This window comes from Calypte anna, chromosome Z, assembly GCF_003957555.1.
Source record: "Calypte anna isolate BGI_N300 chromosome Z, bCalAnn1_v1.p, whole genome shotgun sequence".
Taxonomy (NCBI): Eukaryota; Metazoa; Chordata; class Aves; order Apodiformes; family Trochilidae; genus Calypte; species Calypte anna.
Window position 1 is genome coordinate 38,657,862 of NC_044274.1, and position 26,315 is coordinate 38,684,176.

At 34.6% G+C, this 26,315-nt stretch overlaps 1 protein-coding gene across 1 annotated transcript in view; it reads right to left on the minus strand.

Moving 5' to 3' along the window:
• Positions 1 to 3,130: 3,130 nt before the first annotated feature.
• The window catches only part of ALDH1A1 (aldehyde dehydrogenase 1 family member A1), a 32,458-nt gene continuing 9,273 nt past the window's right edge, over positions 3,131 to 26,315 (minus strand). Inside the window, exons 2-13 of the mRNA XM_008505849.2 lie at positions 25,796 to 25,900; positions 22,497 to 22,637; positions 19,726 to 19,855; positions 18,593 to 18,654; positions 16,592 to 16,720; positions 13,644 to 13,757; positions 11,571 to 11,673; positions 10,855 to 11,039; positions 8,406 to 8,570; positions 6,896 to 7,053; positions 5,953 to 6,027; positions 3,131 to 3,728 (exon numbers count right to left, since the gene is read on the minus strand). Coding sequence (XP_008504071.1) covers positions 3,656 to 3,728; positions 5,953 to 6,027; positions 6,896 to 7,053; positions 8,406 to 8,570; positions 10,855 to 11,039; positions 11,571 to 11,673; positions 13,644 to 13,757; positions 16,592 to 16,720; positions 18,593 to 18,654; positions 19,726 to 19,855; positions 22,497 to 22,637; positions 25,796 to 25,900 — 1,440 coding nt within the window. The 3' untranslated portion in view covers positions 3,131 to 3,655. The remainder of the gene's footprint in view (positions 3,729 to 5,952; positions 6,028 to 6,895; positions 7,054 to 8,405; positions 8,571 to 10,854; positions 11,040 to 11,570; positions 11,674 to 13,643; positions 13,758 to 16,591; positions 16,721 to 18,592; positions 18,655 to 19,725; positions 19,856 to 22,496; positions 22,638 to 25,795; positions 25,901 to 26,315) is intronic.

The window sequence follows — 26,315 nt, forward strand, 5'->3', positions numbered from 1 at the left end:
CTCTTGTTTCTCATCACAGTCCTTGTACTTCTGCTGTTGTTTCTCTTTTTCTTGTGCTTATCTTTTCTGCCCTTACTTTTTGTATTCTTGATAGAATGTCCCACTCTCCTACACCCAGTTCTTTTTGCTTACCAGGATCTCACATCTTTCAAATTCCTCTCTAAAACCTACTCCACCAGGGAATTTTTCATTACTTATCTAAGCCAGATGCCTTTCTTGCTCTGAATACTTTTTCCATATATTCACTTGTCAGTCTTAAGACCTGGATATCTGGCAGTCGAGGATTATAAGTACTTTCCTTTCTTGAATCAGAAAGAGAATTCCTTGCAGCTTCACTATATTGACTGAAACAGCCTCAGGCTCCCTATATCCTGCTGTTGCCATTCAACAGATTCTTTTATCTTGAAAAAAAAGCTTGATGGGGGCAGGGATGGACTCTGTGATGGCAAGACAATGGCTTTAACTCTGTGTTTCTAGGACTTGCTTCTCTGTATGGTATTAAATTGCCTGACACAGATACGGTGGCTGCAAAAATGTCTCCTTGGCCGTGCTTTCATGAAAATTAAAGTATGCATTCATTGGTATTAAGGGGATAGAAAGATAGTTCACTGGAAATTCAATAGTCCCATTCAAGTCTGCTGGGATTTTTTTTTGTAGGTTTTTTATTCAGACACCCACTGTCTTGGAAAAATATATGAAAAATATCACTTTTTCCATCCAAATATGAAATATAAATTTAATAGTTGCTGCTGACCACAGCAGTGATTTTTCATGAGCTTTGAAAGGAAATTGAGTTCACTTCTGTTAATTTTAATTCTCTGTGAAATATTGACTACAACTTCACTGACATTATAATTAATATTTACATAGAGATCAACTATTGTTTCTCTTATGTTTCATCCCCGTAAATTTCAATGGTTCTGCTTTGGCATGTAGCAGAAGTCACATGGTATTGATTCAAGTCCAAAAAGAAAGGATCTCCTTAACTGCCTGTGTAATGGAGTTCTAATTTAAATGGCTGTTAAGTAAAATGTAAATGCTTTTAAAATACAAGTAAATTATTAGTTTATTATTATTTTAATAGTTATTTATTCCTACCCAGACTAGGTGGTTTCAAGTCACTTTTCCCATGTGCATATATGATGCAAAGATACTGTCTGATCTTTAAGCCTAGAGCTACAAACATCTTAATTGTGAAAAACTGTCCCTTGTACTCACAGATAGACTGTGTACTAACTGTGTGTGCAGTGTGGACACAAACTGACTCCTGGACCTGAATGTATGTTAGTAACTGGGTGGTTGCGGAACAGATGAGACCATATTGTGAAATTCTTTTGGCTGCACAGTTTTTCTATGCTCTATGAATTGATGTGCTTTTGTAAGGTAAACCAGATTATGCAACTTAGTGAGTCTGTATTTGCCTCCTTCAAATGCATCTCAAGTACTCTAGGGAAACACACACAAACTGAATTCCTTAGCTTACTGTTTGCCAAAAGGTGTATCTCTTTACATTGGCACCTCTTGGGAACAAATTCAGGGTGTCATTAGATTAACCCAAAGCTGTACTTGGCTCTGATGAAAAAGCTGGGTGTTTCACCTTGATTGAATGACATTCTTTGCCTTCTCTCACTCTTTTCTCTTTATCAGTCTCCCTCATGCATAATATATAAACAGAAACACTTCTCTAAGTTAAAGGCTTTGAAAAAAATAGAACTTAAAGCCACTACTAGATGCTACCTTTTAATCACATTAAAATATTTAAGCCTGAAAAACAAGACCATTATTACCTTTTTTTTTTTTTTTTTTTTTTTTTTACTTTCAAATGAGAACTAAAATGTATTTACAATACTGATGAGAACAGTATTAAAATATTTTAGGCATTGTAGAGAAGACTACATCTATGCATTCTTCTCCTATAGCTATTTATGTTGGGTTTTCCCTTTCCTTGGGTTATATTTCAAAGTCACTGTCTGCTTTTGCTTGAAGTTGTGGACAGCGTATCCTGATAGGACTGGATTTACAGTCCTATGCTGTCAAAGGACATTGTGAGGAGATGAGAACCAACTGCCCACACAGAACACATTCTGAGAGGAATTGCTTCAGACTAATTCTAGTCTGATTGTCAGAGATGAATGGATATTAGTAATTGGATCATAACAGACACAAGGCAAATACATTCCTTGGCTTAGTGCCAATGAAAAAGCACCCAGTTTTGCTACCCTTTTCAATCTGAACCAAAGAAGGCAAGTGGGGATGATGAGGTGTATAGTGTCAGAAGTGTACTCCTGAATCAAAGTAAAATATAAATATAAACTTACTGTCATTTCTCTCCATTGAGACCTCTACAATTGACTTCAGCAACAGTGGAATTTGCAAAGTAGATATTTATGAAGACCTATACCTTCTCTACATGCTGGTTTTCATATATTTTAAAATATTGAATCTTTCATTGCATCTGGGTTTTCTCTAATGTTATGTTCATTACTACTTTTAAAATCTGAGTATTTTGCTGTTCTTTTCTTCTTTGCAGGAATAAATTTTTTTTGGAATTTTTTCTTTTCCCCTTGTTTGGCATTTATTTCAATACATGTACTTTCTTCTCTATGCTTTCCTCTGCAAAAGTATCTTTGCTATTTATTGCTATAGTATATTTTTATTTTTGACTCACTTTTCCTTCTTTTCCTTCTTCTATGATTTTATTAATTGTTTCGTGAACTGAACCAGGATTGGTTTTCTTTGGCAACGATGGCTAAAAAAATTATTTCAGAGGACAGATGTATATAATTTGGAATTGACACTTTGAAGGACAGATAATGTAGAGATCTGTAGAGAGATATACCTATGGCACAATTCTTCTGTCAAGTTCTTCATCCAGAGAAGAGATGAAGAAGGCAAAATACTGGCTCTTTGCAAATTGTCCAGTGTTCTGTGTGTTCATAATTTTTGTTTATAATACTGTTAAAGAATTAGGGACTTTCTTCTCCATGTAGCCAATATAATACACTTCTGGGGACCTGAACAAACCATTGAGATAGTAGTGCCTCTTCAAGAACATAAAATATGTGCTACGTATAGACAATAAATCGACACAGACATGACTAATGAATGGAACAATATTAGGCATTGGAAGTGGATTTTAATATTGTTTAATATTATCCAGCATACATTTGTATAACATGGTGAACAAATGTAGTAGTCTAAGAAATGCATATAATAGTCCAGTATTTTTGAAAGACACAGGAAAGCAGATATCCGCTTAATACTCATAAGTGCTTGTGTTAAGGCCACAAAGAAAAGTAAATGCAAGGACAGCTTGACATCTAACATTTAGAAAAGAGCAAAAATTCAAACTATACCTGTAGGATATACTGAGAAGGGTATATTTTAATAGCACTACACAGAACTTCCACTGACAATAGTTTTTTCTGAACATGAATTTCACAATTAGTTAGCTATGTAGCAGACATTACCTTCTCTGAATTAGTCACATTAAAATTTTCTACATTATTCTCTATATTGTTAATATAAGCAAGTACATCTCACACAATACGAAAGCAACAAGGTTGGTGAATAATTTGAGATTTAAAACTGTTGAGAATTCAGACAGCCTTTTCAGATTTGTTTGAAGATGCTTAATTCTGCACCTTAGTCAGCATTATGAGTTCTTCTGTGGGATTTTGATTGTGACGGTCTTAACTTCTGTGTATTCATGAAGGCCATATTCTCCCCTATATAAAAAAAGAATGAAGAACAATATTTATGCTAGTGACTTTTATATGAATTATGTCCTGGGTGGGATTTCTGGTGGTGCTGTGCAATTGTCCATTTGTATAGCAAGTATAGTGGATATATTCAGAAGGCATCCATACAGCTAGACTGTTTTAGAAGCCTTTTGAAAAGCTGCAGCAAGCAACTGTCTCCAGAGAGAAGTGTGAGAGCAATTTCATTTTTGTGGAAAAGAATGGCGTTCAGTCAATTTAATGCATTTCTAAACTGTGTTTCTGTGCAGCAAATCATGCACATGTTATGTCTTCACCGGCACGCTCAACAAGTAATTTGGCAAGGCTTTCCTCTGATGACAAGAATTTTTTATACAGTTAAAGAATAGAGGCTTCACCTCACTTATATTAATCCAATATGAAATCTTCCAGTGAAAAACACTTAAAATTTACTGACTTGTTATTAGTCTGACTGTACCTTTACATTTCACTTGACGAGACAAAGTTTACTTGTGTGCTTAGAAGTTTGACATCTGACTCAAACTATTTAGACATAACTGACTGGCTTACAGAACAAGAGTTTGCTAAAGTATAATGTTATCCAGTTCTCATTGCCATTTTACGAGACTCATATGTATGCAGAACAGAAATCTATACTTGGGACTCTTTTGTTGTGGGAAAATGTTTACTGATTCTCTTAATTTTTGAAGAACCATTCTATTAGTCTGTGACATTCAGTAGTTTAATTCATAATAGTATTCTCATTTCAAGAATTATACGGGGACTTTTATTCTGAGATTCAAGGAAGTCACTGGTTTGATACACTGAATACCTGATTATTTTAATGCAGTCGTTTCACAACGGCATATTTTCATCTCTCCTAAAATCAACTGCCACATATTCACAAAACTTCTTTCCATGGCAGATGGATATCTACTGATAACCCATTTCTTGCCCTTTAGCAGGAATAGTTTTATTGGCCTACTAATCTAACTTTGAACCTAGCATTAAGGAAAACTTCGTTTGCACAAAAGCTTAACTCCTTCAAGGTACACTGCTATACAGAAAAATAATTTTATAATATCTTATTTTTGTGCTAATAAATCCCAAAAATATTTCATCAAAAGGCTATAATTCAGAATTTATTATCTCCTTTTTTTTTGGCACTGAGCAAATGCAAAATAGTTCTTCATAGTACTTTTGAAATTTACTAAAGCTCTAAGCACTTGCAGAACTTTATTTCCTTGGCAGTCAGTGGGACCTTTGCCATCAGGAGAAGATTGAGTCCTGTGATGAGCAAGCATGAAACCCCTAGTTATTAATTCTTAAAAAAAAAATAATATATATATATGTATATATATATATACTTATGTATTTTGGTTTGGTTTTTTTTTTTGCTTTGCTTTAAAGATACTCTCTTGTTGCCAAGTAAATACAGGATATGGTTCACATATCTGGACTAAATCTTAGAAGTTTGAAAGAATTTGATTAGTTTTTAGTTTGATCATTTCCGTATACTACTCTACTTGTAGTCTGTGAAAAAAACAAATGTGAGAAGTCTACAGGGAACTATTTTTGCCATAACTTCTGAGCAAGCTGGAATATACTGTAAAAACATTGGTGTTACAAGACTTGCAAACAGAATTCTTGTTTAACACAATGATTTCCAAGTTTCTTACGTTTTCAAAAGCCTGCCGTTTTGAAGGGTATTTCACAAACTACACACATATGTATCTTCATGAAAATAGTGGTTTTGTATATATACCAAAATCTGTAAACATAGTCATTCACGTTGGAAAAGACCCTTGGGATCATCGAGTACAACCATCATCCCAAATCTAAAAAATTCTCCCCTAAACCTTATCCCCCAGCACCACATCCAGGAATGGTGACTCAACCCCCTCCCTAGGCAGCCTAAGTATAAATAATGAAATCAGAATGAAAACCCACCTCAGCTCTTGGCAGCAAATACAACCTTGACCAGTGATCAGTTTTACATATAAGTACGGCCCCAAACTATTTAAACAGGTAACTTTTAAAAATTGTTTATATAAGTGATTTTAGTCATTGTTTTAAAGAGGGATTCTTTGACATTGTCTCAGGCAATATGAAGCCTCTGAACATTGTATAGACAATTTGACTGTGCACCTTAACTAGGAATATTTTAAGTAGGTTTTTGGAATTTCATTTTGCAATACATGTGCATCTATATTTTTAAGAAATATTTACTTACATTTCTCTCCCATTTCCTGACATTTTAAATCCTCCAAAAGGACACTGGGCAGACATTGCACTGTAACAATTGACCCTGGAATAACAAGAAAATTATTGCTTTTGAAAAATCAGCGTTTTTCTCAACTATAAAAAAACTTATACTGATATTAAAAAACCATGTCTGAGTGATGTATTTACAAAAATAAGTGGAGTTCAAGGTTCAGAGAAACAAAGCATTAACAGAAGCTACGCATGTGGTCAGGGATCTAGCACTCATCAAGACTGATAGTAATATCTTTCTCTCTCAGTGATGGTCATTAGACTCAGACTGCTATTTCTCCAAGCTTTCACTCTTGTGTCTCTCAGCCTTTGCCTTTCCAGCTACGTGTAGGTTGCTTCTTTCTTCTCCATCTCTGGAAATAGTTGCTCTTTTAGCTGTAGAAGTTTTCCACATTCATTGTTTTCTTTCTTTCAGCCACATTTTATCAATATTTTACATCACAGGTGGATGCTCCGGTTAATGCACATAGAACTTCAGATAATTAATTTATTTACACAGTACAGAAAACAATCCCCCCAAATTAAGTAAGTATTAGGGCTACTTCTATATCCTGGATGGAAAGGAAAGCAGCACTCTCACTTCTTTACTCTTGTATCCTTTCAAGTAATTTTTGTTTTTCATACTAAGTTTACAGAACATTCTATGATGACTTACAAGAAAAATTGATTTTATAGGCCATTAAGTACAGAAAGGTGAGGGAAAGAGAGGCACAGGAGGGTGGCATTAATCTACTTTTGTAAAGGTGGCAAGGAATCTAAATATAAAATTATATATTTATATATATGAGATATTGTTTTAAAGTATGTATTATTTAAATATAAATGTATTACATTGAAAGAAGTGTTAAGATGTACTACAATAACTGACACTGGCACCTGCAGTTTTAAAAACCATTACTTACCACACTGTTCCAGCCTGAAGAGCAGATGCAAATGTCAGTGCTTTATCAATGTCTTTGGTAAATACTGCAGCTGCTAATCCATAGGTAGTATTATTTGCCCTCTTGATAACCTCATCGGCAGATTTAAACTTCATGATTTGTTGAACAGGTCCAAATATCTGTATCAGATACAAGGAAGCATACAAAGTGTACTAGTACAGATAGCTACTGTAAATAATTTAGGTTTTAAAAATTTATTTCTGCCAAATGGCCTTATTCCTGAGTCAAGAGTGTATATCAGCATAGAGTTCTAAAAAGGATTATAAATTCAGATTAAATGATTTTTTGTTGTAGGGATCAAAAAAAATATAGACTATTGTAAATTTACTTATAAAACAATAAATAAAGAAAAAAAATTATAAATGCTGAAAACAAATAAAGATGAGAAGACATGCACCACAAGGGTAGTTAGCACTGAGTCACAGTATGTTACATGCTGCTTACCAAGGAATTGATGTTTTCTTGCTAACCTCCAGTGTTAGAGCTGAGGAAGACATTCAACTTTTACACTCCCTCAACTGTATCTTATGCTCATAGCTCTGCAGGAAGCTGCACAACTGGGCATGTATGTGAAGTGAACCAACTAATTCTGATTTTCATACGGGTGTTACAAGACATAGCAGTGCCCCAGACTTGGCTTTCCCACTACCACTGCTCTGTGTTCCCAGATAGAGGTACCCATGCCCACCACACAATGCCAAGCCTGGCTAGGGCAGGGGGCATTACCACATCCTATTACTTATACTCCCATAGACTGTGAGCTTTCCATTTGCATTTCCTGCAAAATGTTTAGGGCTAGTTTATAATTAGAGTTGCAGGGGTTGATTTACATGGATCAGGAAAATTGTGGAAGTTCCTCCACTGTTTAATCTGTGCGCTTCAGATCTTCAATATTCTTTTAATTGCTTTGGCTCTTGGGTTACATTATTCAATACACTCAAAATAGCATGAGGGAAGCTGTTTCACTGACCCAGTGGAAACTAATACCTCTATGAAGAAACATACTTTTTTACAGTTTCATACCTGCCTCCCAGTCTGACAGAAACAATCTGATCCAATCTGCTTTTTTGTAATTTCCGCCAACAAAATACCTATGGAAGCACAGTCTAACTGTTTTCTCTTACTGCAAAATAGCTTTGATGTATTATGTGTTCCACTCCCAGCAGTTTTACTCTGTTACAGTTTACTGTGACTTACACTTGCACACAGACTGTATGGGATGATGCAAAAAGTCAGAAACTCATCATTACTGATCTACTGTCAAATTAAACTGGAGCTGATGCTAGAAGGCCAGCCTCATCCTGCTCTCCCTCACCACTGAGTTAGTAAAATGGGCATCAGAAACTAAGAAAATGACCGGTTTACTATGAACATTTTTATGTAGCCACTTGACCTTCTAAGTGGATATTTTGTACAGACATTTATACGGTCAGTCTCCAGTGACAGTACAGACTGCCAAGAGTTTATTTACCTCTTCTTTGGCGATGCGCATATCATCTGTAACATTTGAAAAAACTGTCGGCTGGATGAAGTAACCTTTGTCTCCCCATGGACCTCCTCCACATTCCAGTTTGGCTCCTTCTTTTTTCCCACTCTCAATTAGCTCCAGGATTTTTTTATACTGCTCCTTATCAATCTGAAGGAGAAGATGTTACAGGAATGAAAACAGCACACACTGATAACTATTGTTCTTCCATCTCATTAGCCAGAACTTAACAATGTTCCAGCTTCAACACAATTGCATGTGTTGAAGTGGAACAGCTGGAGAACCTTGAAAATATTATTGTCACCGAAGTCCCAAAACTTTGGTGATTTTTCTCAGACAGACCAGAAATCAGAATTTTTGACATAGGAATATTAGCTGAAGAGGTACAGATGTCCTGTTTGTTTTTTTTAGTAAAAAAGGAAAATCAAAATTGTAAAATTAATATATTTCATACTTCTTTCAGTACTCTTACCAACTGCAAATGGTTGAATTTCAGTTTAAGCTATAAGTATTGCCTTGGTCATAGAACATAACAATAATTTCAAAGGTTTTGGGCAACCCTGGATGCATAGTAGACTAAACAACCATTCAGTTAAAGATGTGATAAAAGCTTAGATTGACAAAGATATTACTTTCTAAGTATATTTATATGGATGTGATTTTTATTCACTACACTCTTCCTGTCATGTTGCTTTCAAACAATCACCTTTCTGCATGATGAAGACATAAAATTTCTCTTACACTAGTGGCAAATATCTCTTGTGCATAAACATTTTGAAGTGAAGCTCAGGTTTAGATGATACAGCTCACATGGTTTTCAGTTTCTCCTTTGTTACTATTATCATAATCATTTTAATAATGTGTGAATTAGCATAAATATGATCTTTTTTATTGAACGTCTTTTGCTCTTTGTCTCCCACTGTGTGAAATGTTAGTCAAATTTGTTGCCTGAGGCAGGTGTTAGTCCCAGAGGGCCTGTGAGCTGGAGGGCAAATATAGCTTTCAAAGAGACTCTGTGACAGGAGAACATAGTCAGTATCTCTGAAACAGTCTATCATTTTTTTTTTATCAAAAGGATTAGTCAAAACATGACAAGAAATGTGAAGGCAAAGAGATATTTAAAATAATTACCACAAAAGATACCACACGGATGCAATTTTCCATCAAATTGCATCATGCTAGTTCTAAAAGGAGGAACTTTGATAACCTGTGAAAAGGTTAAGATTTATATTAAAACTTGCCAAGAAGAAAAAGAGGTCAAGAGAGGCAAACTATGAGAGTGGAGAAGAAAAGAGTCTTCGCACTCTTTCAAAGGTTTTCAGATAGGCCTTTTTTTCACAGTCTTTAAATTAAAAAAAAAAAAATTATTTTTTTAAAATGAAAAAATACTTTCATCTCTCATTTAAATTGTTAGCATGAATTTAAAACTCAGTAGAGATACGATAACATGACATTGGCTTCCTGTTAGTTTTTTATTAGCTGTACACCAAGACATCTGGAGTTTATCTTTTGAATCTTCCTGTCCACTGGCATTTAAATTATTGAGCTGAACATATTGGCTTGTAAGCAAGATATACTGTGGGACATTAGATTAGCATTCTTACTGGTTTGAAATTCTCCAAGCTTCTTTGGCTTGGAATGTGGTTTTCTGATTTACATGGTGTCTTTGATGAGATGAAATGACTTTGATAGCCAAAGCAGAACATGTTACGTATAATCAAATGTGTGGGAGCTGCTTTGCGTCTGAATTTTGATTTGTCTGTTCCTTTACTCTGTGACATATATGTTCATAGTAGGTCTGTCAAGCATATATCCTGTAGTAGAAGCAATTATGAGAATTACAGATTTAGATGAAAAAATCCACAGCACTGTGATAGCAATGATTTTAAAGGTTTAAGTGATTTTAAAATATTTTACAATTGTTTCCTTTTAACATTCTTTTAATGGGAAAGCTGTTGACATAAGCTTTTGAGAAAAACAGGAAAAAGTACAAAATTATGTTTTGGTTTTGCAGTGTTCTAAAACTGATAGCAGCACAATGAAGCACTGTCACCTTGAAAAAGAGGAAAAAACATTATTAAATTTTATTTTCTCAGGTTGCTCACTTATAGTGGCACTATTCAAATATGTTAACGTCTGATATGAGAGAACATACCTGTACTTTTACAGTTGTTGCATTGCAACTTTGTCAAAGCATTTAATTTCTAAATATATCTTTTTTCTATTTCATACTAAAAACAACTAGAAAGAGAAAGAAGTCTCACTATTATGTCTACTATAATAGTACAAACATCCAGTTTCTTCTTCCTGGTCCTCCTGACAAATCACTAGACAATTGTACTTAGCCTTGTCACTAATACAACAGTAAGTTTAAAAGTACATTAAACTATGATGCTGTATCACAATTATATTTGAAACATGCTGCATTACTTACTTGAGGGCCTTGCTGTACAGTAGGCAGCAGTGGATTTCCAAGAGTGTACTTCTTTGCTCGTTCAACACTCCGGCGAACAAATTCATCATAAATGGGCTCTTCCACAAAAATTCTAGATCCTGCTATACAACACTGTCCCTGGTGGTAAAACAGACCAATATGTGCAAATTCCACAGCTGTGTCCACTGCAAAGAAATGCAGAGTTCATCAGATCATAAACCTGAATGGTCACATCACAAATCCTTTACAAACTTTTGTCACACCATCTTGTTTCCTGTTTTAGCACTTTTCTATTTGTAGGTACCCTTAGAACACATATATTGATCCATGATAGCACAGTACACCCAGGAAAACACATTTAGCTATTCTGCATGAAATGCTGATTCAGCGTCACATGCCCTGTCAGCAGTACTAAGAGGAGTATACACCTAGAAAGCTAATAAACCTGTTTATCATCCTTCTACCTTCTTTTTGTTCTGTATGTGTGTTGCATCAAGATCCTTAATTATCTTATGGGTGGACAGGTTGTCATAGGTTCAAATCCACTCAGGAGCTATAAATTTTTAGTGGCAATCTAACTTAAAGCTATGACATGAGCAGAAAAATTTAAAAATTCCTCCTGCATTAAGCAGGAGGAATACAAATAATTTATTGATAAAGAATAGAAAAATAACATCACAAAAGTACTAGGTTTATATAATGAAAATGCTACTAACAGTCTGCATCTGCAAATATGATGTTAGGACTTTTTCCTCCAAGTTCCAATGTAACTCTCTTCAGATTGCTTTTCCCTGCTGCTTCTTTAACCAGTTTGCCAACCTAAGAGATAAGGAGAAGACAGTTTTGTCTCAAAAAGTTTATTATGACTTTAATAATAATTCTCCCTTAAATGTTAACATTAACTTGCAGTTGTTTATTATCACAATAGTTACAGAAATTATAAATAAATAAATTAAATTAAAATAATATTCATGGTGCAGGTGACTTGCAATCTACAAGCTCGGAATGCTTTTGGGAAGAATTTTCCCCTGGAAACACTCACATGTACAGCCAAAGGTGTCTGGTCCTTTTTTGGTTACCATTACTCTATTTGCTTGTATCTGTAACCTAAAGCAGGCTTTGGTTTCTACTCTGCCATTTACTCCCAATAGTTTGAAATTCCTCTGTTTTATACATGGGAAAGCGCTTTCATGCAGGCAGTGTATGAGAGAAAAAGTAGGTATCTACACTACCTAAATGACCAACACTTCCTTATTCCAGTTTCTCGCTTAGAAGAGGATGAAATGGACACTGACAAGAAGAACTCCTACCCTGCTTCTTTTCGTTGATGGCATAATTAAATGAGGCAGTACAATCTCGAACTGTTGGTGCCGAGCAATTGTTGATAGAACGGTTCGACCATGGGCCCTGGGCTAAGCGCAAGGACAGCTCTGCGTAAAGCAACTTTTGTAACTGCAGGGACCAGTACGTTAGAACACTCGAAGGTTAAGGAGTAAGCAAGACGATTAGATTAAGGGACTCGGCACGATTGTTATGTCTACAAAGAAGCTCAAATGTGTGAAAGATAAGCTTTGTTAGTTAATTGTTGCTAAATGCTTTGTAGCCAATCAAGTTAAAACGTGTGTAACGAGATGTAGAAATCACCAATCAGCAATATGTATACATGGCATTAGCTCTTAGATTAGTGTATAAATATCGCCTTCTGATTCAATAAAGTTGGACATTTGTTTGCATCAAACTGGGTCCCTGTTTTGGACTGCAACAATTAAAGGAACTACTGAATCTGAATATTCCTGGAAAAATGGAGAAGTAAAAACATGCTTGCAGCCCCTGTGGCTTTGTTCTTTATCTTCATGTGTAGCAATCACCAAGCATCTTCCTTCATATTCCAGCCTTCTTGCCTTCACTTGTCACTGGTAAATTACTCTCTCAGAAGAAGAAGAGTGTCACCAAAGTCTCTAAGTGCACCCTCTGGTACAACAGCCTTTGGACAGACACATGAACTGTACTTGTTACTGTCCATTTGGAATGCTTGTGGAGTATTTCTCAGATATCCAGTTTCTGTATTGTTTCTTACATTACTTTAGTGCTACAGTATTATTGCACTTGATGTGTACTGATCATTGACATGAGACAATGAAGTTTCTCTTCGGTGTGTACATCCAAGAAGTTAAGAGACCAGTTGGCACCTCTTCCATGTAGCTTGCATACAGACAAGTTATATAATGCACTGTGTTAAGGATATACTGAAATGGTTCCTGCACTGAGAATTTTTCAGTCATATCACTCACAGTTCTTTGGAGTAAAGGTTAGGGAAAATTAACACTGACCTTCCTATCAATTATTAAACTGAAACATATTTAGATAAACTTCAAAACCACCCAGTTGATTATCAGAATAATTCAAATAACGAAAAGCTATCACCTCACCTAACTATGTAACTTTGTAATTTTAAAAATAATTATTCTTAAAAAAAATTTGATTTGAAAATGTTTTCTTTTTAAAGGACAACACCTAAAATAGCCTTGACATTCTAGAACCCATTGTGTCTTCTGGAGTGCCTTTGTTGGAAGGGCAAAGCAAACTTTATATGTTTAAAGTTAATAATAACCAACAATCATTAAAGAAAATTTGGTAAACAGACCAGTAGCCAAAAAAAAAAAAAAAAAAAAAAAAAAAAAGGAAGCAAAACAGTTACATAGAACAAGTTAGACTTTAGACATTAAATAATTGCTGGGAACCAACAGGGCACAATTCCTTTTTGCTTTTTCTTGCATTTATTACAGTACCTCTGTAGAGCCTGTGAAAGCTACTTTATCTATATCCATGTGGTGAGAAATTGCTGCTCCAGCAGTGGGTCCAAAACCTGGCACAATGTTCACAACTCCAGGTGGAAATCCTGCCTGAATCGAAAGAGAGAACCATGTAAATTTGGGAAGGATAATGACTAGAAGAACATGTCTCATAAAGTCTTACTTTTCTTTCCTGTTCTCAGACCTAGAGCCCCCAGAGTGTTAATTCTGACATGATTTATAACCTTATTGCCTCACCTATCTTTTAGACTATTGAGCACCCTCTTTAAAAACAAAACAAAAAAAAACAAGACCAAAAAACCCAACCCTGAAATAATTTGATTTTATTTTTATTTTATTTAATTTTAATTTTATTTCTTTTGCGGTGCCATGTACAAGGAATTTTATTTTTTTCCCAGTTCGATGTGTAAAGAAAATGGATGCTTAATTTTGTGTCTCCTCCATTAAAGCTGTTTGAGTCATACTGTGTGCTTCCTTGCTTCTGCTCATTATCCCTCACACTAGATAGAATCTGTGTGATCCGCTGACTTACACTGAAATTCTATTAAGAAAAATGATGGAAATTGAACTTCAAACTCAATGTCTTTGCTTCTTCCTCTGCATGTGGGTTGAAAGTAGACTGGGCAAGATGAGAGCTTATAGCACAAAAGAGACAGATCAGCTATGAAACATGAAAAAGTTGGATTCCTGAGATATACACAGGTCCAGGATCTTTCAATTTTTTTATTTAAAAATTCACCGCATTAAACCTATTATTTCCTATCAATTAGTTATGTACCATTCATAGGTAAAGTAAATTTTCTTCCCAAAGCTTGTCAGGCAAGTTTCCACGGATGTGTGAAGTGCAGATGGATGTTCTGTCAACTTATGAAGCATCTATGGGATCTCAACAGCACTTATAAATGGGAATAGGCATTGAATTAAAAGAACAAAAAGATTCACCTCCTGTATTATCACTTCAATGACTCTCCTTTTAGCAATGAACAAAACTTCAGATTTACATGCAAAGATTACATTTTTATTTAAAAAATGCTGAATTTCAGTTGCTGAATTACAGTTTGTAAACCTCAAGTCCTGCACTATGGACATCAGACAATTACTTCTGTTCTAGCAACTTCAGGTTCCTACAGGTTCATGCTCAGATACATTCCATCAATCTTTTTTATACTTGTCTAATATTCAAGATTAATATTTACCAAGAAATGTATGAGATCATTAAGTTTCCTCCATTTGCTTAGCCTTGAGTTTCATACTTAATTTGCAGAGAAACGGGACTAATTCACACTGTGTTACAATGGGCATTTAATTTCCATGCCTGTATTAAAAGCTACTATCTACATATTAGCAAAGGAATTTCGTGGAGACTAATCAAAAAGACAGTGAGTAATACCAGAAGTGGTTGTGTGTTTTTTTTAAGATGTGGACACTTGAGAAATAGAAAGTTAAATTAGATCTTCTGGTAGTTTAACAAGCCTAAAGCAGCTGCTGAAGTAACAACTGAGGTTTTGATTGTTATCAAGGATCAGGGCTCCAACTTTATTTGAGTAATTCTGAGTGTAAAATAAAATTGCTAGAGTTGGGTGTAAATCTTGTAGAACTTGGTAAATTTATAGCTGGATTTTTTAAAAGTTCCATAGTATCTACCAGATAATAAACTAAATTTAACAATTATATACGTAAGTTTTTTATCCATTTGAACACTGAATGAATGAGTAAAAAGACTCATTTTTATTACAAATGCTTTGGTGCTATCCCAGTAGCTGCTATTCTGTAAGTGTTGTGAGTATGCCACTGATCACATTCCCATTTATTAGATCTCCTTTCAGGAAATCAGAGCATCAAAGTATTTCTTAAGACTAGGAGCAGAACTGTGTTACTTTCCCTGTAAAGTTGTTTTTTCAGAGAAATACACTTTCTAATTCTTGTTAAAAATTTATAATGGAGATTTTTTTTATCTCTGATTTTTTTTTTTTTTATAAGTAATTGCTCCTCCCCAGTATTATCTAACAGCATTTACTATGTGATGCAATAACTTGGCTGCTTGGCTCCTTCCTGGTAGTTGTTTAGTTTCTGTGAAATATTAACACATAAACAGTCAGTATGTTCTGCTGAGTCATTGTTTTGAAAGAGAATAATAAAATCTGCTAAGTCATTTCCATTAACACTCTGCAAAGTTGCTGTACTGGTGATTATTGACATGTATGCCAACTCTTCTTACATGTTAGATTACATTTGTTCATTTTATTGAGAAGCAAGGTAGCTAAACTATTTAAATGTTCTCCTTTGCGTGTTTGCTGGGCTGGGCACAATAGTCAACTTAGCTTTGGAGGCAGGGGAGAAACAACCTCACTTCTTGTATTCATGAGCACAAAGTATATTCCCCCAGTTTCTGTGTAAAGGGAGTTCACAAGTTTGGTAGCAGTCATGAGTTCAGCTCTATAGCTCACTGTTAATAATAAACCCAGGTGGATGCAAAGTATGTTCAATTTAAAACAAACAAACAAACAAACAAACAAAAACCCCACCAACACACAAAATAATTAGCTTTATAAAGAGGTCCTTTCCTTTCATAATTATGCAATTGCCACCAACTCTAATTACTCTGCTCTTAACTCTGCTTGCTTTTGACTTTCAAGGGTACTGTGTTTTTGTAATTCAGTTATCTTTGCCAAGGAATGAATTTCATTGAATTGCTGTTGTGGGGTTTGTTTGTTTTTTTTTTCATGTGTGTGGACTAGGCTGAAAGATATGCATGCTTTTGCCCTGGATTTGCTCCACTGGTTTACAGTAAGGTAAGTTCAATAGTACAAGGCTAGACATGCAATGAAATGTACTTATAGAGTACAGCCTGGCTTATATTACCTCTGTGGCACTTCCTCTCCAGTTTACTCTTTCATTTCTGGGAAGGGCAAAAGCTGACTTACCTCTTTAATTAAGGAACCCATATAAAGGGCAGTCAGTGGAGTTTGTTCTGCTGGTTTGACAACCACTGTGTTTCCACAACAAAGAGCAGGAGCAATCTTCCAGATGAACATAACCAATGGAAAGTTCCACTGAAAGACAGATGAGAAGGCTTATCCTGTTTCTAATACATCAACAAAATGCCTTTGCTTATTGTGTCATAATAGAGTAAATTTTAAACCAGGTGGCTGAACTCTTTGTTGAACTCTTCAGAATGAAGATATGTTGAAAATGGAACTGGCAAATCATCATATGCGAAGACCAGTGATTTTGGTATTTTTGAGTCTAGGGGATCCCAGGTTTTAGTTGAAATATCAAGAAACTATAAATGTAGTCCACTAGCAAAGCCTGTTTCAACTTTTTTACATTAGTGTTGAAACAGGGAGTTTTGCCATGTTAAATGATCACATCTATCATCTATTCCATTTTCTAAGGGAGACAAGGTAGTAATATGTAATGCTGCATTTATTCTCTTCCCTGGAGGTTTCACTCATCTCTGTTTTGGTCAGTCCAGCCAGACTGCAGAGCTGCTGACTCCTTTGGACCATATGTTCAGCACTATGGGGGACAATTTGGCTGGGGAAGAGTGGGTAGCCCCTTCAAGTATATTCCTAACAGCACCAGGCCCATGAGCACAAAAGACAGTTTTTCTTACCTTTATGAACAAGAAGAAAAAGGGAGATAATACTTAACTATTATGCCAAAAAAAAGGCTTGTAGGAGTATTCAGATGTTCTGTTTCTTGTTTCCTTATGTTATTTCAATTTCACCCCACCACAAAAACAAACCAAACCAAATCAAAACAAACAAACCAGGAGAACAAATAACAGGAGCACAAATAACACAAAGTAGGGGATGACAGGGTTTTCTGGGTCTTCATTAAAGTGGAACATTGTGAGTGGAAGGGAAATGTAAATGTTGAGTTACCAGAAGTGTTTGCAGCATTTACATAGTCTTCAAAGTTCTAACTCGATGGTTTGACATTTCAGTGGAGGAAAGATACGGTTATATGCAGAAGACTTTGAACATTTTATAAGGGAAACGAGTGTTTGTACTAACTCCTCATACTTCCAGGATGCAATTTTATTTAAAGTATCCACATCTGGTGTGTCTATTCCTTTCACATATCTTGACTCTAAATGCTTTACTTGAAATATTTTTTGCCTGACTACAAGATGATCTAACTCGGCAAATTCCCAAACTCTGCTGGAGGCTACATCCATATTCCAGTTATATTCTCTAAATCAATGTGGTGGTCTAAAGAGAAAACAAATCTCCCAGCTCAACCAAATGGCTTTAGGAGCATGTGTGAGACCCACATGTCTGAACAATCCTGGTAGACAAGTTGACTTTTTTGGAATCTGATAAACTGTTGAGTAAGTCAGATCAGAATGCCCACATCTACCATGTGCAAAGAGGTGGGTGGATTACGAGTGTCTGGTGCATATAGCCATTTGCACAGCAACCCATTCAAGTTGTGTAGATATCACAAATAAGCTTAAAAGTTGACTTCCTCAGTGTTTTGGATATTTAGACTTAGGCAGGCCATTTGAATCTTCAGTTAAAATCAATGACTCCAGAACTGGGAGTTTAGACATCCTATTATACTGAGTAGAATATATATTGCAGGTGTTAAAGAGCTAATTGATAGGCTTTAAATATTACCCTCTTCTATTTGTTTTTTTCTAATTCACTGGGTTCCAACAAAATACAATTCTGTCTTTCAGAATGTTAAGATTTGCCTTCCCTTCATATACAAAAGGGAGAGAGACATGGCTGGAACAGACTGACTCATCAAAAACTCCTGTTGCTGTTTGGTGGATATTCAGGACAGTGTCTATCTTTCAGGACCTGAAAGCTTCTGATAGACAATGTTTTACAAAGGCATTTGCACAGAAAATATTTCAAAACCATTTCTATTTATAACAGTAACATTTGTGTTTCATATAAATAGCTCCAACTTACAGGAATAATTTGGCCACATACACCAATAGGCTCATGTCTTGTAAATGTAAAAAAGTTTCCATCTAGGGGAAAAAAAAAAATTAGACATTAGACATTCAGACAAAACATTTGTGAAAAGCAGTCAAATCAGAAAGAATATAAAGTTGGAAACCAAATTTGGCTAGATACAATTTTACTTATTTTCAAAATCTTAACTGTGCAGAAATGAACATAAAGTACATGAAATACATAAAGTACATCTGGATTCAATAACTACTTTCTTCATAGCTCCAAGGTTTGATTCTGGCAGTCTGACCAAATTTTTACAGTGATAACTCTGTTTCTCAATATGATATGTGCAGCACACAACCAGAATTCTTAATTTCTTTTTCTTATATCACCATCTTTTTTGGGGAAGTATTCTTTTAAAAGCTACTTGCAATCCTAGGTACATATCAGACATTCTTTAATATTAAATCTTAGCTTAAATAAAATCCACTAAGTATAAAATTCTCTTTGATTCAAATAAACATGTGTTCCATTAAGCCTAGTACAGAGATCTAGGTGACGCAAAAAATTGGAAGTATTTATCACTCTAGGTTTCCTTAATCCCTTCTTTATTACCATTCTTTTCTTTGTCCTCAAAAAAAAAACCCAGATAGAAGCAGTTTTTCACAGAACTGCTCAATGAGAGGGAACAGAATGAAATTGCAGCAAAACGGAGGATAGTTTGTTAGTTCCCTTTCTAACACATTATGCATAAAATGAAACAAGTGTAATTTTTTGGGCTAATCTTAGCTTTAGTAAGCAAATTCCTGGTTTTCATTACTGTACCATTTTATAGACTATTTACTTCTATGCAAAAGCAGCCTAGTGGACTTCTGGGCAGTACATACTGGCTAAAATATTTTTGTCAATAAACAGTAATTATTAGTGGTATATAGAACAGAAATAAAATTTGATAACTGCTCTAAATGTTTAAAACAAGCACTATATTAAACTGCTTAATAAACATAAACAACCCATAGTAAGAACTATTAGAAATGTTTTTCAGTTGAGACATTTTTTGCCCTGAACACTTTTCAGAAAAAGGTAGCTCCTTACAGATCACATTGGCTTCAGTTCTGTACTTTTGTTATCTCAAAAGCACTCACCCATTGGAACAGTACGCCCATGGATTTTATCAGCCCAGCCTGCACAGTAGCGTAAAGTTTTTATGCAGGCACCTAAATCCATTAGGTAGGCAGTGGAAAAGAGTTTCCCACCATCGATGGCTTCCATTGTCTGCAGAAATCAGCAATTAAAAAGTTAATATCAAATATTGATAATAATTCTCATGCTTGTATTTTGTCATTTAGCTTTTGGTTGTTTAGTTCAGAAGTTTTCACCTTCAGTACAAACATTTACATTCATTCTGCTGTGAAGGTTACTTAGCATTTGAGAAACCCAATTCACAAATGAGAAATTTCTAGATGGTTTACTCACAGTGAGCTATGCAGATAACATGAGCATGGGACATTTGAGATGATATGAAAAAAAAATTAATATTTCTCTCATCTTAATCAGTTACACTGTTCTAGTTTACGTTAAATATTGTACAAGTGTCGATGACAAGAGCAGCTAGGAGTCTGCATAAATAACTGGTGCAAATAAGTCCCTCAGCTTCTTCACACTGATACACAAGCTTACACAAGTAGTTTCTTGCAATAACTGGAAATAACTTAAGATCCTGTGCTTTTTAACATTAAAGGAACACCTTTCTAGATGCTTAATAAATGCATAGTGAGCAACTTACATGAGAAGAAGACTGGAATAAAAACATGGAAGCATGCTTTATTCCAAAACATGGAATAAAAGATCCCAAATATATTGAGTGTTCGACGTGCAAAGGAAATATTTCCTGCTTTAGTGATCCCACAGAGCCAGAAACACTAAATAAGGTTGATTTCCAGACAAAGTTAAGGAGTGTGGTCTGGATTAATGCCATTTTAGAATACCTTAATGTCGGGACATCTAGTTGAACCTATTTACAGTTAAATTGTGTCAGCATCTTATTTACACTACTATATTTTTTTACACTAGATTTTTTCAGAAGATTTTCTCAAGGTTTTCAGCACAAAATCACTGGGGACCTTCAGTTCTGTGAACAAATCCTGTTAGAATGCTTGATGGTGATATTGAAACTATAATTTCACAATTTAGTCAGATCTTAGAATCTTTATTTTCTTTTCTAGATTTGTTATTTTTAATCTCTGAGGTTCTTTAACATTTTAGGCATTATCTAGAGTCATCCTGCAAATACAATGCTTCTCCATCAACTTCCCTGTGAATTTTGCACTTTTAGTTAAGATGATATGTTGCAGATCTCAGAATAGGGCTAACAGAGAAGACATCAAGTAACAGGTTAAAAGAGATATGCCCTTTTCATTCCAGACAGTATATTTGTGACTGTGTTATTCTTTTTTGGACATGGAAGAAAAATCTTCCCTCTCCTCAAACTTATGAACTCTATAGTTTTGAACATTACAACAAGCTGAAACCCCGGAACCCAAAACTCTCAGTGACTCCTTCAGTACGCTGCTTTGTCTTTTTCTTCTAGGAGACTACCTATTGTGTTGTTGAGCTTCAGGAGAGGCATCCTCACTATATGAAACACTGAAATGGAATACTTTTGATCCTGGTCGGGTGCATTAACACACAAAAATGCATCTGCAATTGATTCCAGGGGTCTCTTTGACATCTAGTGTTTTCAAAGCTCCTTTAGATTTTATAGTACTCGTTCTCCAGTTAGGATAAACTGTGAGTGGAGAAAGTTTCTCTTAGTTTTGATTAAGCCTACAAAGCACTTAATTTAAAAGTACTTCATCTAAAAAGAAAAAGTACTTAGTAATGTGAGCAAGGCATAGGAAATAAAAACTAAGCACGTAGAATAGAAAATTGGGAGAGGTCACAAAGAAGAGTAATACTTTTATATTATGAAAATGGCAAGTGAGAACAATAACTTAATGCTTCAGATTTCCTGTGGAAAAAATATTATTTCACTATCCTCTTTGGATGTGAAATGCCTCAGGCTATACAATAAAGAAGCAAATGCCAGATTTTCCAGTATTTAACTGGCAAAGGGGAATACTTTCCCTATTAAAAATGTAACTCTTAAAATTTTGTCTCTCAAGTTCAATAAATCTAGGATTGCTGAGGACTTCTAGTCACCTAAATTTTCCCCTATCAAGTAGACAAGATTAATTTAGAGAAATAACTTGGGTGAAAAAAAGTAAAACTTTGATATTTCCTGAACTTGGAGTTCAAGGAAAAAACCTCAGTTACTTTAAATTTTAATTTTTCTTTCAAAAATCTGCTTGTTATACAAGCAAGTGTCATCTTGTACTACAGTCATAAGAACAAGAGAGTGGACAATAGATTTTTGAAGTTTTTACCTATTTTGAACGTTTGAAATTTTATGAGCTTATCAGTAGTGTGGTTTGTAGCTAGTGCCTACGTACTTCAGACTGTGACTACATCAGTCTGGGTGATGATCCTGTATGTTGGTTATTCCTCCAGCTCTCTTAAATTTTTGACACTGTTGGCAGAAAACCAGGATTCATCTTTAGGATAGTGAAAACAATTATTCTGCCTAAATGTTAATTTCAGAAGGTGTTTGAAATAGCAAAGAGGTCAACTTAATGGTAGCATTATGTATGGGATTATACAACAAGAACATGAGGTACTGCACCTCATCAAACTAATGTTGCATTTCTACTTTAAATGTTTCTTGTATTAGTGCACAATTGGTAGGTGGTGGTGCTATGGTTTGTGTCTGCTCTTAAGAGTGGTAAAATGGCCAATACACAGTATATGGTAAAGACAGAACATCATTCCTCACCCCCCAGTCTTTCTCCAGTCTTTTTTCTTCATGTATCATACTTACAGCTAAAATCAGCCGATCTCTTTCAACTAGGTCAGCTAGTTTATTCAAGAGCACTCCTCTCTCAGAAGCATCCATTGTACGCCAGGTAGACCCAAGCTCAAAAGCTTTTCTAGCTGCTTTAACAGCCTTGTCTACATCTGCCTGTGGGCAAAAGAAGGAGATTTTATAATCAACAATTGACTCTGTTATCAGTCTTGTTCGTTATTAAACATGCAAGGTGTTTGGCAAGATAAATCAGATGCCAATCCAAATATAAGCAGAATTAGTAAAAGTAATTCTAGGGTTCTTTTCTTTCAAACACTTCTGCTATCATTTCACCAATGAGAACCTGTATGAGAAACAGGTGAGTTCTCAAAGCTTCTAAAATAAAAGCATATTAAAGAGGTCTATTTTTTTAAACCCTCTGCCTTCTAGTCTATATGAGTGGGGATACGTCTACCACTTATGCTGTTGCAATTTAATCTATTGTAATTTAATCTATTGTATTTACAGAAAGATATCCAGTTTTGTAAGAAAAATATTTAACTGCTCAAAATTATCTAAAAGTATATGATGGTGTGAAGGAGGCCTGTTAGATCTGTTTTTTGTTAGAAAAATCTGTTCTTTAGAGTGCTTCACAAAACAGACATAAATTTTATTATTGAGGAAGATAAATGCATTTGTTTTTAAAGTTTTAAGGAATGCTTGTATTTACAATAATTTTAACAACAGACTGATTGACCAGGTTTAAATTGTTGTATGACTTGGGATGTATGCCTTGGCCTCTACTGGAAAAGAACAATGAAAAAACATAAGTCTTACTTGTGTGAATTATGTAAACTAAAACAAAGTAGAGTGCCATAAATTCTTTATACTACAAGTGCAAAAATAATTAAAACTAAAAAAAATATATAAAGCTAGTACAAAGCTGTGAAGAAAAAGTAAGAAAAAAATATATGATTTTCAAATGCATAAAATTTAATTTGGGTACATAAATATACATGTGATTTATGCACTGCATGACTACAAAGACTCAAAACTCCTTCCAGAGGTAGTCTAGACTTTTTACACAAGTACATTTGCTTTACATCCCCCTGACCACTTGTTGAGGTGCTTCATTATTACTAGGGGCCTTTAGGATTAGTGACTGTGGCTTGAAAGAGCCATCAAACTTAAAGGAAAACAGTTCCCACCCATTTATGTGTCTGTGCTTTGTAATCTCCACTTATTTTTTTAAATACCACTGCAAAGCAGTGTACAATGCTTTGTTAGTCCTATTGTATACACAAATTAAATGCCTCAAATCTCTTGGTTCATTATCTGAAGAGTAGGATCTAGACTATTAGGTTCACAATGACTGTGTAATTTGCTAGATTTGTACATTTCACTTGGCAATCTTATTAATAGCCGTTGTCATTACATATTAGTTTACAAAATTATTGAGAGAAAGCAAACCTGTGTGTCGGATACTATTATCTCTTTATTTAAAAAGCTGTTAGGTTGATTTGCTTGTAAGGAATGAAGGCTGCAAAAATTTTTAATGGTAAGTGAACAGTTCCAGGTCATGAGTAATTTAATTTGAGGGTGATGAAAGACTAGGAAAATCTTATTTGCAATATAATTTGGTTTTATTAAAACACTGAATGAAGAAGATGTGTAAGAAGTAACATTTTACATCAATAGCAGGTATGGCTCTAGTAGGAAATGATTCAATGATTCAAGTTAACCATGTATTTATTAAATTCTTCATCTGAGGATAAAAAGAGCCTAAAATCATCCCAGTAAGTCAGAGTAACAGGTAATTGGGACTAAAGAAAAGCAAGTACAAAGTGTTTAAAGAACTTTAGATATATATCTACTAATTGTAGATTTGGTACATAAAATTTTCAAAAGACTGTGTCACACAAACTTTCTCAGACATCTTTTTCCAACAAAAAGTTTATACTGTGTCTTCACAAGAGCTTTCTTAATAGTATATGGTCACTCATATGCTCAGGTACTAGAGAGATAACACTTAAGCCAAAGTTTATCAGAAGATTCATAATGAAATTGCAGAAAAGATCAAGATTCAATGAGCAAAGGATGTTGAATGAATTGAGTTTCTATGTATTTCTCAAAAGAGCATTTAATTTCAGGGTGAATCTTTGTACCATAAACTAAAATGCTCTGAAATAAATTGTGCTTTTCATGATGACAGTAATGTTTTGGTGAATTTGCAAGAGAGATAAAAAACTTACATGTTTTATACTCATTCTTATGAATTAAAAAGGTGTTTAATGAGAATTGTGATGAGAATTTTAAAATTTAGTTGGTTTACATACCATTCTAGGTATGCACACTTAGCTAACATGGACATAAGAGGTAATTTTGTGAAAAATGTGAGAAAATTTTCCTGTGAACTGGAAATACACCATTCACTTCTCATATTTACTTTCTCAGAGTTTATAAAAAAATACAGGCATCGGTTCAAAAGTTTTAAAACTATTTAAGCAACACTGTTGTATTTTAAAAAATAACCTCCCTCCTTCATAACTTACATTTAAACAGTATAGTAGTATATAACAAAAATACAAAGCTGCCTATTTGAGGCCTTAAGCTTTCACTATATCCTTGTTTATAAGGCTTCTATCTGTAATTTGCCACATAAATGCAAAAAATATATGCTCGTTTAGAGGTGTCAACAGTCCTTTAGTGTTCTGCTTCAATTAGTGATTTCAACATACTTTAAGGAAACAAGTTTTGGTGGAATTAATGTCTATTTGAAAGGTTGCTTTCAGCTTCAGAGCCTTTTTTAGGACTATGTCCCAATATATTTTCATAAAATCAAATTTTTGAAGGGGCCAATATTGGGAAGACATTAGTAGCTACAAGTGCTAGTGGTAGTGATTGTTTTTGCAGAGTCTGTGTGAGAAAATATTTGTGCTCTTCATATTGTCTATAATGAAAACCTAGCATAAGTATGTAATGCACAGATTACATCGTTGTGGAAGAATCAAAAAAATAGTTACATTATTAGATACCACTGATCCACAATAATAAAAAATTCAATATTATTTTAAAAAGTTAACAAAAATACTTGTTCAAAATTTTCTTCATATGAGCAAGATCCTGAGCATAAAGCACAGTTTCAGTGTTATCTATAAACAATATTAAGGCTTTGTAGAAAAGCTAAGAACTATGTTTACGGAAGAATGTATGTGGCATGAAGTAGGTACATCACTAAGGTGATGTTTTATATCAACACATATGTATGCTTGCCTTCTTGCTTTTAATATGCAGAACTGAATTTAAAGCTAGGGTTAAGAGCAAGAAAACACTACCTTGTCACCTTCTGAAACTTCACAGATTTTCTCTTCATTTGCAGGGTTAAAGACTTCAAATTTTTTACCACTGATTGAGTCATGCCACTCATTGTTTATAAATATCTGTAGAGGAAGATAATAATATTAGTAACATATATATAGCTGTTTTATGTATTTTAATAAAGAAATCAAACTTTTATAGCTGAGAACTGCCTGATTGATAGGTACCTAAATTAAAAGTGAAGCAGCTTGTTCTGAAGAGAAATCACCTATGCACAAAACAGCAACAGCCTTTAGAAATTACCTTCCACTGGAGAGCCACATTTTCTCTTTCTATATAGTATTTCCATTTTATGCCATAACATAGAAGGACACTGTTACAAAGGGTTCCTTCCTCTCTCAAACTGAAGTCTGTCACGTAAAAGAGAGGTTCAACCCTAAATGATATACCTAAACTTGCCCACAGATTAAGATGGAGAACCTTTCTGTTACATGCCCAGACAGAAGTAAATCAAATCTTTAGTATCCTAGTACATGT